Raw genomic sequence first — 16258 nt, forward strand, 5'->3', positions numbered from 1 at the left:
GAAGTTAACGATGAGGGATTTATTTTCTCAATTTTCTTTACACTCCATTAAAATTAGGTTTTAAGCATGTTACTACATTTTTTAATATACATTGATATCATGCACTTCATTAAACTGTAAAGTTGTATCTAGTATAAGCTTTTTATTAAAAATAAAAATTAGTTCAGCCTTAGTAAAATCTTGGCTACGCCCCTGATTCTTGGTAAGTGAAGTTGAACTATTGCTGCTTAATTGAATCTATAATGCCTCGGCCTCGCCCCTATGAATCCTTCAAACAAGGTAAGTAGCAAGGAAAATAAATTTGTGAAGACAGCTTTGAAAGTTACAGAGAAGTTTGACCCTTTCTTGAATAAAGAACGTGGGCACAGTATATAAGAGTACTTGCTATCATTGTTTTAAAAACCGGACCAGAGAGCAACCCGCTCTGCTAGTTGGGTCACGGTTCAACCGTCGATTGGACCGGTAACGTCATCACACATCATGAAAGCAAATTTTTATAGCCTAACCATTTCTAAAAAGCTAACACTAAAAGAGTTTTATAAATCATACTGTCGGCTAACCTAACATTTCGAATTCCTCTTCCAGTGAGTTGAGTAATTAAAAGCTAGCCTCCCAACCATTACATCTGGCTTGTTGAAACTTTATTTGTATTACAACAACTGCAAGATTAAAACATTTACAACACTCACGTAACTAAGTTGTGTAATGGCTACAAACTGAGATTGTACATTGTCCCCAATTCTTTACACTAAAGCATGGACAGTTTACTTTGTGGCTTCCAAATGATAAAAGGGATGAGTAAAATTTCAAAATTTGGATTCACACTATTTCAAAACAAAAGCAAAAATGATAAAATAAACATAAAATAGATCTTTTTATTTGCATATAAAAGTTATACAGTGGCTTGAATTCTAGTTCTGAAAATGCCTCTTATTAATACAAATAAAATTATATGACAACCAAGAAAAAAATAATTCAAAAGTTTGGAAATCACAGAGCTTGAAGGACATCCGAAGAAACACCTTCAAATGATTGAATCCATGTGGCAAAATGTTACCAAATTTCACAAACCATCCACCATCTGCAACGCATCATTCAAAAAGGGTAATTTGAAAGTACTAAGATTGTAATATATACTTCTCATACATCACTTCCACCCAAACAACAACAGCTCCAAACACAGTCAGAAACAATTCCATGCCAAAAATAATCTCCACACATCACTTCCACCCAAACAGCAACAGCACCAAACAAACGGTAGCTTAAAAATTGTACAATAAAATATCCAGTACTGCTCGGATAATGGGGTGCGAATTCTGTTAATAAATTGTAGCTCAAACAGTCAAACTTACTCTCTATTAAAAAAAGACAAAGAGAAAGCACACATTTCAAATTTCACAGCAAAGGTCCCAAAGATTACAACTCAACCTTGAATCAAATTGGATTGTCAAGACATGCATACTAATCGACCTTCATGCGTCGATTTCCGGCGAGGGAGAAACGCATCGTCGCGATTTCAGAGACTGAAGTTGTGATCGATTTTAGCAACGAATGGTTGTTATTTCAATAAGGGATGGTTGCGATTTCAAGAAGATTTGAGTTTTGATTTGTGATATTTTTCAGATTTTCGCGATTTCATTCAAATTTTTTTCAAGTTTTTTGCGCTTAGAGGAACTAAGGAAGAAGAAATTGCGCAGCACAAAGGGAGAAAGTGAGAAATTAGGGTTTTTTTCATTTTTCAGACTGGGCCAATTTTTCTTACGGTCTGATTGGCCTGGCGGTCCAGCACTGTTCACGTGGTCTAATGACAGGTTAAAACGGTTTATTGCGCAATAGCGGGTTTTATGCTGACTCGAACCGGACACGTGACCGGTTCACAGTCCAATCGATTGGACCGACCAGTCCGGTCTAGTCCGGCTTTTAAAACAGTGCTTGCTATAGCTCATAAATATTAATATATGCATTATACATTCTCCTTCAATGGTTCTAACCTAATTAAGGATCAAATCCCAAACCGGAATTTGGCTTCACTTAACGAGGCCCAAGACAAGCTAAAAGGCTTCTTTCTGAGCAGTAACAAGCCCTTTTACAGACAAGGCTATGAATCCATACAATTTCACTCTACATCCAATGCCTTGAAATACTGAGAAAACTCAAGTAGTTGTCAATCACAGCAATCATAAATCTACCATGCCAGTTAACCTCGCTTTACAGGCCTTTGAACATAAGATTTGTTGGGATCCTCTGTCTTGAGCTTTGGGGGTCGAATTTCTCCTTTCTTACCCTGCATATAAACAATAATGAAAACCATTGTTTCAGGTAATTGCACTTGATTTCATGTCGTTAGTACGAATCGATTGTTTCATCTAAAACAATTATCAATATATTATCTGACCTTCTTTCCTGTCTTCATGAAGTCTCTCCAGCTTGAAACCTGACATTAAAATGAAAAGGAGATCACTTGTAGTCCAATAAACCAAACTAGTTTTTAGAGAAATTTATTACTGTTTTATGTTCCCAACACTTGTAAATTTAGAAAGGTATACATAAAAGTATGACATAATATTTAGATAAATAGATCTCTATTTTCATATGTTCAAGAAAAAATCATCCTCATTTCTCAAAATTCTGAATATAAAAGCTAAAATTCATGTGCTGTGATCATGTTATCCCTATGTCTAGCATTATTTGGTTCGACCTGCGGTTAGTACAACTGAAGGGTCACTGCCACGAAACTCCAACCATTGCAAATTGAAACATTGTACAAAAGAGCATGCCCTAAATGACAATAATAGACACCAGGTGATGTGTTCCATTGTTTCTAACACTTTGGCTATGGCAAATTACTTATTAGCAAAATAATACAAGATGAGAAACCACACTTCAAATTACTTAAACCACTCTGCTCCAATTAGTCAGTTTGAACTACTAAACTAATAATTTCCTGGTAAAGTGAAACATCAGATCCGAAATAAAAAAAAAAAAAAAAAAAAAAAACAAACCCGTTGTTCTCTTGTTCCTTCCCACTGCTCCTCGTGCTCACGCTTTCTCTTCCACATTTCTTTTTGTTCCTCTTCATCCTTTTTCAATCTACCTTCCTCTTCTGATATCTACATGACAATAATAAGATCTAAATGAAGGAAAGCCCTAAACAAAAAAGGTTAAAGAAAACAAGAAACCGATCAGCATCCAGGATACCCTCATCTGCATTTTCCTCCTCCGCCATTCTTGTTGTGTTAATATTTCTCGAACCTTCAATTTCAGCTCCTGCTTAAACTCCTCTGATTGTTCATACTGTTGCTCATATTTTCCCTATATCATAGAGTGGTCAAATTCCACAGATTGAATGGAAGATTATGACATTATTAAATGGAAAATGGCAATGGAAACAGTAATTTAATATACAAGCAATGTACAAACTAGGAACAACCAAGTGGAGTCGCCAGCACAACAATTACTTCTCAAGAAAAGATAATAAGCTCAAAAGATTAACAACACATTCATAAGGTCATAAAAAGGTCAAGGTCAATTAAGTCTCTGATGGTAGTTGCCCTCATCAATTTATTATCACCTTGGTAATGAAACAAGCAATTCAAATTTGGAAACTGACCATGCCATCAGACCATAAGTCATACTTGGTACACAAGCTGAGCAAAAAGTAAGCTAAACAATGGAAAGTAACTGTGAAAGTTTCACTCAATTTTCAGTAATTTCTGCAAAACAGCTATATATGATTTTGCACATTAAAACTGCAAGTAACATCTAATTGAGCTACAATGATTTCAGTACAACTGATTGAAAGCTCATAATGATGGAACCCTATGCTTTGTCTCATATCACAAAGTTTGAAGGTCATAAGTGCGCCAGAAGCCCCGTAACTTATTCAGTAAAGCAGAGGAGACAAAAATCCTAACCTTTACTCCTGTACTCAAGTGCGGCAAATATATAAAGAATTTCTAGGATGCTTTGCAATTCACAAAAAACTATATTGACCTTCTAAATTGCAACACTTAACCTCTAAAAATATTAAGAAAACATTCTGATTCAACTTTTTAAAATATTAACTTCAGAATAAGCTATAGCAACCTTCAATGTAATGATTATATTAGAGCTAAATCTAGAAATCTAACTCCAAGAAGAATTCATTCAACCATACTGAATACAAATAACTCAATGAAAATATTATGTACAAAATATAACAAAGGATAAAACAGACATAAGTGATTTCTTACATACCTCGTCAACTAATGACTTTATTTTAGAGGCTGCATCTTTCTTCAACTGCCTCTTTCTCTTTGCCCTAAGTTCTTCTGCAGATAACAGAAATTAGGAATCAGCTTTTTTCTTAATTTAGGAAAGCATAAAAAACATATATATAGAAAGAAATTATTATTCATACTCTTAACAGAAGAAAAAAGAAAAGTTGCATTATGCCATAAATCAGGATATAAGACAGTTCAGATATGGCCATGGGAAGTAGCCATCCCAATGACACATTTCACACAAAATCCTAATTACACGCAATATAATTCATAAAAAATCTAGCCAAGTAAGAACATATATAACCAAATTTGAATCATGAAATACCTCTAGAAATGAAGTGAAACCAGAAAGCAGTTAAACTCAAGCGCAAAGAAAAGGATGAGAACACAGTACTGACCTTTTGCTGCATTAACTTGAGTAAGAATATAATCCCTTTCTTGTTCATCACCCAATAGTTGCTGTGCTTTTGCCAGTGCTGTTCACAGTCAACAACTTTATGATTACAAAACATTTCATGGAAAAAATAAATGATTGAATTTATCCATATCGCCTCAGGGCATTACTTGAAGTGGGCAATAACAGCTCTATGGTGCGAGAAACATGAACAAGACCATGCATCACAGATCAAAAACACTGTCTTACAAGTTGGGGTGTTACATGCATCACAGATCAAAAACAGCCTAGCACATCTCACAAGAAACTGATGGAAAAAAACTAAGGCTTCGTTTGGCTCACATTTGGGAATACTACTATTAGTATTCCCAATAAAGTTAAATAGTAAAATTGCAAAAACTCACAATATTATTCAACCTCTTTTAAACCCCCTAAATTTGTTAATTTAATTAAATACCCTTAAATATTTTTTTAGAAATTGCAAAAAAACCCCAGGAACCATATTTACCAGATTCCGGCCACCACCGCCGGAAAATGGCCAGAATCTGGTATAATGGCACACTACCGGCTGAATCTGGCCGGTACTGTGCCGATCTAGCCTTTTTCAGCCAGATCTTTGGCCGTAGTCAGTCGTCAACGACGGCCAACACATGGTCGTCGTTGACCATCAACGACGGCCGTATCTTTGGCCGTCATTGACAAGCAAATACGGCCAGATCTGGCCGTCAATGGCCAGATCTAGCTGTAGATCTAGCCTTTTCCGGCCATATCATATCGGCGCAAGACTGGCAAGATCCAACCGGTCATGTGCCGATACAACGACTCCGGCCACCCTCCGACGGTGGTGGCCGACTGTCCATATTTAATGGGTGGGTTGGGGGTGTTTTTATTAACTTTTAATGTTTTATTATAGGGGTTTTTAGTAAATAAGCAAACATAGGGGGGGTGTTCAGTAAATAAACAAATATAGAGGGTATTTTTATTTATTTTCAAATCCTACATCGTAATACCTGCCCAATTCAACTTTTTTTAACTTTTTTCCAAAAACTTTTCTAAAAAGTGTAAAAAAGTGAACCAAACGGAGCCTAAATGCATCTTCCTTAGGTGATATTAAATTAGAAATTAGAGTAAAACCGAAGACAGTCTCAGTTACGTCTGAAATCTATAACATCAACCACAACTTGATTCTTTAATTTCCTCCACAAAAGTTTGGACTGAGTTGGTATTCCAACAAACTAATAGGAGTAACTTCTTCTTCTTTTTTTTTTTTTTTTTTCTTTTTTTTTTTTTTTTGACAGTTGTAGAGGCAGCCCAAGGTCCCTGACAGATGACACAGAAAATTCAGATCATCATGTTATGGGGAAGTAAAATGAAAAGAAGCGCCAGAGATTCCCTTGATTTATATTTTAGTGATTTTATTCTATTTTCATATATTTTTATGTAAGACAAGGGTTTGTTTTGTAGGAGGTAGTTTAGACTATTACTCTATTTTTTATTAGGGTTTTGGCATCCTATAAACAGAGGCCTTGGCTATTATTGCTCTCAGACGTGATTTATTATAGAAAATGAATTTCGGCTTTCTCCCCAAGGTTACAATGTTTCCCCCCTTTCTAATTCTTCTCCCCTAATTCTATCCTTCCTTTTCTCCATCAACCCTACTCCACCTATTTTCAACCGTGCAAAACTAAAATTCACTATTCTACTACTAGTTTATGCCAACTATTCAAAATTCATTATTTTCTACTTCCAAATAGTCCATGGCATCACAAGGTCTATTAACTTCATTAAAATGTCTAATTTCCATAACTAGCATTGAACAGATATCCCGTTTTAAATAGTTAGCCTCAACAAACAAAATAAATTCGTGCAATTAAATGACAAGAAAGATCAAAGTAGAAATGCATTTTGATATAATAATTAGGAAAGAAGTTTGAAAAACCTAAGTCCTGTATTTTGTCAAAACCAAAATCTAGACCAGGAGACTTCACAACATTGAAGATAACAAATAGGCCCACTCTAAATATAGAGGGGAAATATAATTTAACAAAGTTCAAAAATTAAATTCCCCATCTTGAAGGTTTCAGTGAAAAAGAGTTTCTACACAATGCACTAAGGAACCTGCCTAGATTTGCTGACATCATTTGCCTTTGCTAAATGAGATAACTATAAGCAGACTGTTATCATGACAAACATCTTCCTGATATAAAGCAATACTTCTATTATCATTTTTTTTTATCCGATAGAATCTTTGCATCTACTATAAAATGCAAAAAAGATATACAGAAGATAAATGAAAAGCAACAAGGCTGCAAGGGCCAAAACAACTAAGCTCTGCCACAGAACCCTATCAGGCAGAACATTGAGCAATACGTGTTGCATTTGCTACATACTTATAAACCTCCATTTAACTCATACGTTGACATCTTTCACATAAATCAACAAATCAACCGTATGTTGGCTTTTTTTCTTCCTCCCTTTATTTTTTCCAAAAAGAAAAGAAAACTAGTGCACCTAAAATATGCATACAGCCAAGTTTGGACCAGATTCTAATATTATTTTAAATAGGTTATTGATTTAAATAGTTAGAACTGTGTACATACCTAAAAACAAAAGCAAAAAAGGCAAACAGTCCTACCCATAGCTCCCAATTCAAACATTGCCAGTGGATAACTTATCTGGATATAAAGCACCTTCAAGTATACATGATATTATCAACAACTGACTATCTGGGACATGTTAGTTTACCTTCCAAGAATAAATACCAATCTAGTTTCCTAGAAATTTAAAGTAAGCCCCATACCTAAGTTCCCGCAATCCGTCCATCTAAGAAATAATATTAATATCTGACAGCACCCTATCTTTAATGGTTGGCCTAAACTATTAGGCCCTTCAGTCTCAAAAACACCATAATAACCGATAGAAGGTTTTTTTAACAGTTAACTGTCTGGTCAAACAGCATTAGAACAGGAAAAATTAGAGGATATCCAGTTCCCTTGTAAACTGAACTTTTTGTGTTTAGTAGTCTTTGGATAGGATTGTAGAGATGCCATAGAAAAGCGATGTAGTAAAAATGAGAAGCCAAATATGATATCTTTATTCTCTGTAACCAAGAAAGGTATGAAGAGTGGATCTGTTTACCTGCAAAAGCTTCTTTTGCTTGTGGATGCTTGCATTTATCAGGATGAACCAACAAAGATAACTGTAAATGTTTCACACACAAATGCGTCAACCAGTGACAGACTCTAAATATCAGCAATAATCAGAAAATTGTTGATCCCGTCATTTTATGTCTTTAGTTTTTTGTCTACAAAAGAAAAAATAAATTACCTTACGATACTGTTTTTTTATATCATCTGGAGTTGCATCAAATGGTAGGTTTAAGTACTCAAATGGATTCAGCTTGAAGCATGATAGAATCCTAATTTTTTATAGTTTTTCAACAAGAAGAGATTAATTAGCATAGAACAAACTAAGTTACAGAAACGAAGAAAACTATATTAGATCAAGAATGGAAGTGTTAAAGGAGTTGATGTATGTACAATCAAAAGAGAAACACAACAATAAAGATGAGATATCCTTCCAAGAGGGGGGAAAATGAGGATTATAATCTGGGGGGATGGGGGTAATGATGCAGGCATTAAAAAGATATCTGTGATAAATTTTAATTAATAAATGTATGGTCAAAAAGTCAAGTAAAAAAATGAATGCGAAAGAGTTTCGTACTTAAATTTAGAGTCAATAATCAATCCTTTTTTTTTTAAGACAATAGTCCATGAAGTCAAAGGAAAAGCAAGGACTTTTAATTTAAAGTTATCTAGAAAATTTTAGTTAGTGCTGTACTTGTCATAAAAAAACAATTCAAGTTAGAGCTATAAAAGGGCGGAGCAAACTCATTGTAAACAGGTTTCCAGCATTAAACATATCAGTGTTTTATCCAAAATTCTTATTATTCTACAGGTGTGGCTTTTCCTTGATTTAACCTCAAGAAATCTTGGCTAAAATGGAGATTGAAGAAATTCAGTCCCTAATCCATTTATAGTAGGCTATACTTATTTACAGTTTGCATCAAATAATGAACGAAACACTTTTAACAAGAGAGACAGAAAACCTCCAAGATGAAAAACAAAATCAAGGGGGCATAAGTCTCCACAGAGGATTATTTGTGCCCTTAACGAATAAATAGAAGGAATTAGTTAGTGCATAAGGAGAGAATTGTGCAATCTCCAGAAGTTCAAGCAAAATGGCAGCTTCCTCAAACTAAAAGTATGAAAAGAAGATGGAAAGAATATCTACATTATGAGAAGAATTAAAAAGCATGAAAATACTCCTACGGTGAGAAAATGTATAAATATACCATGACGCTGAAAGAGACTAAAGAAAATGTGAGAGTAAGACATGACAAGAAGTCAACCAAAATATCTCCCTATGAAAGAGGGTTATTTTTAAAGTTCGGGGGTAAACTTTCCACCAATAAGTAGCTTGAATGAGGTAACCAAACCATTTAAATAAGAGGAATTTCATTGTCTAATACTCATATGCTAAATGTTTTTGGCTAAATACTCAATGAGACAGCAGAATGTCAGCAAATGAATGAAAAATTAAAAATCCTTTAACCTTAAAATATTTGAATATGAAGTGTTCTAGGAGTTTTTAGATTGTTCTTGAATGTGAGTTTCTGAAGTATATTGATTAAACACTATGCCTGTACTCTACTTCAAGAAAAACTATTCATTTTATTATCCAAAAAACTCCACAAAACTGAAATTCACACAGAATTATTCACGTAGAGCAAATCCTGGTAAAATAATCAGGCGAAACCCTAAATGGTGAAATTAAGAACAGAAAGGATGTGTTAAATAGCATATTTTCATCTCTATCTTTCTTTTTCAAGGCGTTATGCAATCATGAATGAAACATCATTTCAGTTTCATCAATAAATTAATTAACATAAGATTTTATAAGAGTTGAAGGTACAAATTTTCATCACATTCATTACAGCTTGACTGTTCTCAAGTTGAATAAAATTTAGATATATTTTCATCATTCCTCCCAAAAAAAAAAAACTCTAAGTTATCTCTAAATGTAAAAAATACCCTGAGTAACTAATGAGTACATGAACCCTCCCATCTTTACACCAGCATTTGAAAACTATAACATCGTATTGCCTAAAGATGCAGCACATATACATTAACTCTTCCACAATCTCTCCTTGACACATACAAAGCAAAATCATTTTCAAACTCTTATTTAATTTTATTTTTGGTTTTGCCCACCCAATTTATCTACAGAATAGACATTTCAGCCACAGCATAGATATTTATATAAAAAAACATTAAAGATAACCTATTCCTAATTACCACTCCAATGCAATACATACGAAATCAAAATGATACCTAATAAATTGTTCAATCTAAAACACAAAACAAATATATTTCATCTGAGGTAGAAGTACATGTATCCAAACCACACAATTACCAAAAATCCTATGCAAGAACTATTTTTTTATACATTACATGAACATATCGAGAAAGTTTCTTTTGAAACCCCAACAGCAACTAATCAAAAAGCAAATTGTATGATCTTAAATTACACAAATATACATAAAAATTCAGAGATAAATCGACACCAGAAACCCTAAACTCCTATTAAAAAATATAATAATAGCATCAGACGAACGACAAAGAATGAAACAATTAACACAGAGAGCGAGAGAGAGAGAGAGAGAGAGAGAGAGAGACCTGAGGACTTCGTTATCTCTTTCAACTTCGCTGACTTCGGCGAAGAAGCTCTTGAGAAGCAAATCCTCATAGACGGTGTCTCCCATCGCGCTGTTGCTTTTACGATATCTTTCTTCTTCTCTTCTCCTTATGTGTGTTTCTCTCTAGTCGAGTAACGTCACAGATGGCTCGTTTTGGGAGTTGGCTTGACGGTCCAGATCAATTGAAATTGCTGTTACCTCCTTTTAAGTAAGGCCCTTTTTAGAAGAAAGAACTTTGATAGTGTTCGGTTCTATTCTCAATCTCATGTTATATTAATAGATTAGAAAGACATATTACTTACGATGTATTTAGTTGAAGGTTATTTTTATCAAGGTAATATCACCTTATATCACTTAAAAAATAAGTTAAGACTACCATATTTGATTATTAAATAATATAATCTTTTAAAAACAATAATTATTTTCGATGGTTATCTCTATTTTCTTAAGTATTTTAAGATTAATTTTAATTTTATTATAATTTTACCATTAACTATTAAATTTTTTGGACAATAATACTCTTATTTTAAAATTAATTTACAAGAACTTGTCATTACAATTTTATCCCTAATTAATTAAGTTTTTTTATAATAATGTTCTTATATTTAAAACAAATTGCAAGCCACCTAGGATCATCGTCGTCGCCTGACGTTGTCAGAATGGCGCACAACCAATCAAATTTGATCGGTTGTGCACCGATCTAGTTGTTTCCCACCAAATCCACGAGCATCTAGCCTTTTGCGGCCATTGATCCATGGCCATGACAATTTGAAAATAGATCTAGTTGTTTTTAGTCAGATCTACGGCCATATCGACGCACAATCGGTTAGATCTGATTGGTCGTGAGCCGTTCTGATGACTGTTGATAGTCGACGCCCGACAGTTGTGTACAATGGTGACTAATTTTGGGTGGTTTTCATATAAATAGTGAGGGGCATTTATGTCCAAAAAAATAATTTATAAAGTTATAGAAATCATTTTACACAATTGGACTAATTGTTATTTGGCTAACATATAATGGCATTTGTGTACGAAAATTTTTTAATTAAGGGTAAAATTTGTATGAATAGTAGATTACCCTGGTAATCTTTTAATAACACCCCTTAGAAACAGTAATATGATTACCCCTATATCACCTACAATAAAAACTATTGGTTTATAATATTTGAAAACCAAATATGAGAATGTCTAGAATCAAAAATAAATTACCAACATTATCTTCTTCCAGCCCCAAGCATCTAGTAAACCTCCGCCTCTTTTTTCCCTCATAAGGATTGCTGCCTTGCCCTCACGTTGGTTTATCAACTATTCAAAATTCGTGGTAAAAAAAGAAGAAAGGAAGACAGTAAACATATTAGGCCAATTGCTCCTAATAGAATCTGCATTAGGTCGCCATTGCAAATTTTTGTACTTTCATTAATTTTGCAATTGTAATTTGATTTTTGCTGTAATTTCCTAATAACATTTAATTCTAAAGGGCTATTATCCCTTGCCTCCCCTGAGGTTTAGGTTTAGGCCAGTTACACCCCGGAGGTATAAAATAGCATCTTAAGCCTCACTTCATATTTCAGAAATTGTCGCATACCTCCCCTCTAAGTTGTTAATTAACAAAAAATCATTATATAACCAGGGGCAAGTAAACACATAAAAGTGCAAGAAAAAATAAAAACAAGGGGAGGATTTTTACCACCTGTGTTTTCTTTTACCTCTATGTCTAATAATAAGTCTGGAAGGCAAACACTGTAGCCTTTGTTTCCCAACCACCATCTTTCATAACAAATAACCATCCTTCTATTTTTCATACTAATAAAGTTTGCTTATTAATTATAAGTTATAACTAATAATTATTGAAATTAAATATTTTACTAAAATACTTAATAAATTCAAACAATTTCCATATAATATCATATTGATGATAATTTTAAAACAAATTAATTAAATATATAATGATAATTCAATTAGTAAAAAAGAAACATCATCCTAAACTATAAATAATTAACAAAGATATTGCAATCTTCTTTAATTACAATGTATTTATCTCTTTGAGTNCCCCAACAGCAACTAATCAAAAAGCAAATTGTATGATCTTAAATTACACAAATATACATAAAAATTCAGAGATAAATCGACACCAGAAACCCTAAACTCCTATTAAAAAATATAATAATAGCATCAGACGAACGACAAAGAATGAAACAATTAACACAGAGAGCGAGAGAGAGAGAGAGAGAGAGAGAGAGAGACCTGAGGACTTCGTTATCTCTTTCAACTTCGCTGACTTCGGCGAAGAAGCTCTTGAGAAGCAGATCCTCATAGACGGTGTCTCCCATCGCGCTGTTGCTTTTACGATATCTTTCTTCTTCTCCTCTCCTTATGTGTGTTTCTCTCTAGTCGAGTAACGTCACAGATGGCTCGTTTTGGGAGTTGGCTTGACGGTCCAGATCAAATGAAAATTGCTCCTTTTAAGTAAGGCCCTTTTTAGAAGAATGAACTTTGATAGTGTTCGGTTCTATTCTCAATCTCATGTTATATTAATAGGAAGAAATATTACTTAGGATGTATTTAGTTGAAGGTTTTTTTCCATTACCGGTAATATCACCTTATATTATTTAAAAAAACTAAAAAAGAAGTTAAGGTTATCATATTTGATTATTAACTACTATAAAATTTTTATAATCTTTTAAAACCAATAATTATTATCGACAGTTATATAAAAGGTAATCTGAATATCTCTATTTTCTTAAGTATTTTAAGATTATTTGGTAATCTTAATTTTATTACAATTTTACCATTAACTATTAAATTTTTTTGACAATAATGCTCTTATTTTAAAATTAATTTACAAGAACTTGTCATTACAATTTTACCTCTAATTAATTAAGTTTTTTGATAATAATGTTCTTATATTTAAAACAAATTGCATTATTGCAGGCCACCTAGGACCGTCGTCGTCACCTGACGTCGTCAGAACGGCGCACAACCAGTTAAATTTGATCGGTCGTGCACCGATCTAGTTGTTTCCCACCAAATCCACAACCATCTAGCCTTTTGCGGCCATTGATCCACGGCCATGACAATTTGAGAATAAATCTAGTCGTTTTTAGACAGATCTACGGTCATATCGACGTACAATCGGCCAGATCTGATTGGTCATGCGCCATTCCGGTGACTGCCGATGGCCGACGCCTGACAATTGTCTGCAATGGTGACTAATTTTGGGTGGTTTTCATATAAATAGTGAGGGGCATTTATGTCCAAAAAAATAATCTATAAAGTTATAGAAATCATTTTGCACAATTGGACTAATTATTATTTGGCTGACATATAATGGCATTTGTGTACGAAAAGTTTTTAATTAAGGGTAAAATTTGTATAAATAGTAGATTATCCCAATAATCTTTTAATAACACCCCTTGAGACAATAATATGATTACCCCCTATATCACCTACAGTAAACACTATTGACTTTACAATATTATCAAAATATTTTATTACTTGAAAACCAATATGAGAATATCTGGAATCAAAGATAAATTACCAATGTTATCTTCTTCCAGCCCTAACCATCTAGTAAACCTCCGCCTCTTTTTTCCCTCATAAGGATTGTTGCCTTGCCCTCACGTTGGTTTAACAACTGTTCAAAATTCGTGGTAAAAAAAGAAGAAAGGAAGACAGTAAACATATTAGGCCAATTGCTCCTAATAGAATCTGCATTAGGTCGCCATTGCAAATTTTTGTACTTTCCTTAATTTTGCAATTGTAATTTGATTTTTGCTGTAATTTCCTAATAACATTTAATTCTAAAGGGCTATTATCCCTTGCCTCCCCTGAGGTTTAGGTTTTGGCTAGTTACACCCCGGAGGTATAAAATAGCATCTTAAACCTCACTTCATATTTCAGAAATTGTCGCATACCTCCCCTCTAAGTTGTTAATTAACAAAAATCATTATATAACCAGGGGTAAGTAAACACATAAAAGTGCAAGAAAAAATAAAAACAAGGGGAGGATTTTTACCACCTGTGTTTTCTTTTACCTTTATGTCTAATAATAAGTCTGGACGGCAAACACTGTAGCCTTTTTTTCCCAACCACCATCTTTCATAACAAATAACCATCCTTCTATTTTTCATGCTAATAAAGTTTGCTTATTAATTATAAGTTATAACTAATAATTATTGAAATTAAATATTTTACTAAAATACTTAATAAATTCAAACCATTTCCTTATATTATGATATTGATGATAATTTTAAAACAAATTAATTAAATATATAATGATAATTCAATTAGTAAAAAAGAAACATCATCCCAAACTATAAATAATTAACAAAGATATTGCAATCCTCTTTAATTACAATGTATTTATCTCTTTGAGTGCATAAAAAAATTCTAAAATTCTAAACCCCCCCCCCCAAAAAAAATGCCCATCATTCTATTTTTCTTTTTCTCTCCAACACAAAATCTTCAATCTTTAAAGAGAACAACCATCCTAAACTTTGTATCCTTAAAATGTTATGCCTGGAAAAGTAGGGCTGACGCAAAGCCCTGTCAGCGTAAGTGGTCAAAGCTTAGGCAAGTCCAGCAGTCGTCCAGACGCAACCACGTCGCATGATGTCGTAAGTGGTATGCTCCTGACAGTTCAGTGGGTGTGCGCCAAGCTAGCGAAAGGCTAGAGGTGATCCACGTGTCCAATCCCTGCAAAACTCGAGTGAATTACTCGAGCAGGTGAATAACGAGGCGCAAGGAAGGATTTGCACAGCAATCTGACCCACTCACGGATTTAGTAATCATTACATGATTTTATCCCACTATAAATAAAGGGCTTCTCTCCCGTTTGTGGGATTGGCTAATTTCTCTCTGTAATAACTTATTTTCTCTTTGTAATCACTTGTAAGTCAGCTCGCGCTTATTTTCTCTTTGTAATCACTTGTAAGTCAGCTCGCTGAACGCGACCTGATCTTAGTATATTAATACAATATCAATGGGCATAGGAGTCGCTTGTTTAAGCATCTGAATCACTTAAACATCGTTTTCTATCTTTTATCTATTTTCATACCTCTAATCGCGTGTGTTCTCTGAGTCAACTCAGCATTTCACATGTGTATTTAGTTGGTTGGTGTCAAAATCAAAATCACTCATAAAAAGAGAAAGAAATTTTTTATAAAGTTAAAAGCTCCATAGCCGTTCTAAACTTTGTATCTTTAATCTGCCATTGATAAAATGTATATTGAAAAACAAAAAAATTTATCGGTAGGCCATTAAATGAATTGAATATGTAATTAGATAAGGATAATCTTAAAAACTAGAATCGGGCAGTGTAATTAGATAAGGATAATCTTAAAAACTAGAATCGGGTAGGGGCCGCGCGAACGCAGGCCCCCGCTGCCACAAATAATGACGTAGGCTCTCCCAGCTTGGGGAGACCTTAAAGCAGCACCCCTTCCATGTGCAATGAAGGTTACGGCCCTAGGCCATGGGTCTTCTTGATCTCCCATTGACCCCGTCCAGGTAAGTGATTTTAACGTCGCTCCATGTTCATTATTTGTACTTTCCTTTTCCCATATCCTTTGTTGTGTGTTCGATGTGGGATTTATCTCAATCTCTCTTTTTTTTTTTTTTTTGGTTGCATTAATATGAATATTCCTATGGATTATCATAGTTTACAACTTCAAAGTCTATTCATCAGCGTAATCTAATATGAGTTCACCATAGAACAATTACAGTTAGTAAATTAATTAATTAAAAAAAGGTGCTGTACAAGCTTTTTACAGTCAAAAAGCGGAATTTCCGAATAACCAACGCTCTAGAAATTTATGCAAAATCCTGTAAAGAAAAAAAAATTGA

The 16258-nt window shown here is 33.8% G+C and overlaps 1 protein-coding gene and 1 non-coding gene across 2 annotated transcripts; both read right to left on the reverse strand.

The window, feature by feature from the left end:
• Positions 1 to 1800: 1800 nt before the first annotated feature.
• Positions 1801 to 10655, reverse strand: LOC116125521 (dnaJ homolog subfamily C member 8). Its single transcript, XM_031411230.1, has 9 exons — positions 10395 to 10655; positions 7984 to 8074; positions 7795 to 7855; positions 4661 to 4738; positions 4237 to 4310; positions 3199 to 3312; positions 3003 to 3110; positions 2396 to 2434; positions 1801 to 2284 (listed from the first exon to the last, which is right to left on the reverse strand). The coding sequence occupies exons 1-9, from the start codon at positions 10478 to 10480 to the stop codon at positions 2198 to 2200; spliced, it is 738 nt and encodes a 245-aa protein (XP_031267090.1). The 5' UTR covers positions 10481 to 10655; the 3' UTR covers positions 1801 to 2197.
• Positions 10656 to 15768: 5113 nt separating this feature from the next.
• On the reverse strand, positions 15769 to 15930 carry LOC116125530. The gene has a single exon (XR_004127355.1). It is a non-coding gene; the product is annotated as a U1 spliceosomal RNA (small nuclear RNA).
• Positions 15931 to 16258: the final 328 nt, after the last annotated feature.

The sequence above is a fragment of the Pistacia vera genome, unplaced genomic scaffold (assembly GCF_008641045.1).
Source record: "Pistacia vera cultivar Batoury unplaced genomic scaffold, PisVer_v2 Contig167, whole genome shotgun sequence".
Lineage (NCBI taxonomy): Eukaryota > Viridiplantae > Streptophyta > Magnoliopsida > Sapindales > Anacardiaceae > Pistacia > Pistacia vera.

Bases quoted from the DNA above. Each gene is read 5' to 3' on its own strand.
- LOC116125521 (XM_031411230.1), bottom strand. From the start codon at position 10,480: ATGGGAGACACCGTCTATGAGGATTTGCTTCTCAAGAGCTTCTTCGCC. The intron at 8,075-10,394 runs GTCTCTCTCTCT...ATAAAAAATTAG, and splicing joins AGAGATAACGAAGTCCTCAG to GATTCTATCATGCTTCAAGC. The intron at 3,111-3,198 runs GTATCCTGGATG...ATTGTCATGTAG, and splicing joins GGAGGAAAATGCAGATGAGG to ATATCAGAAGAGGAAGGTAG.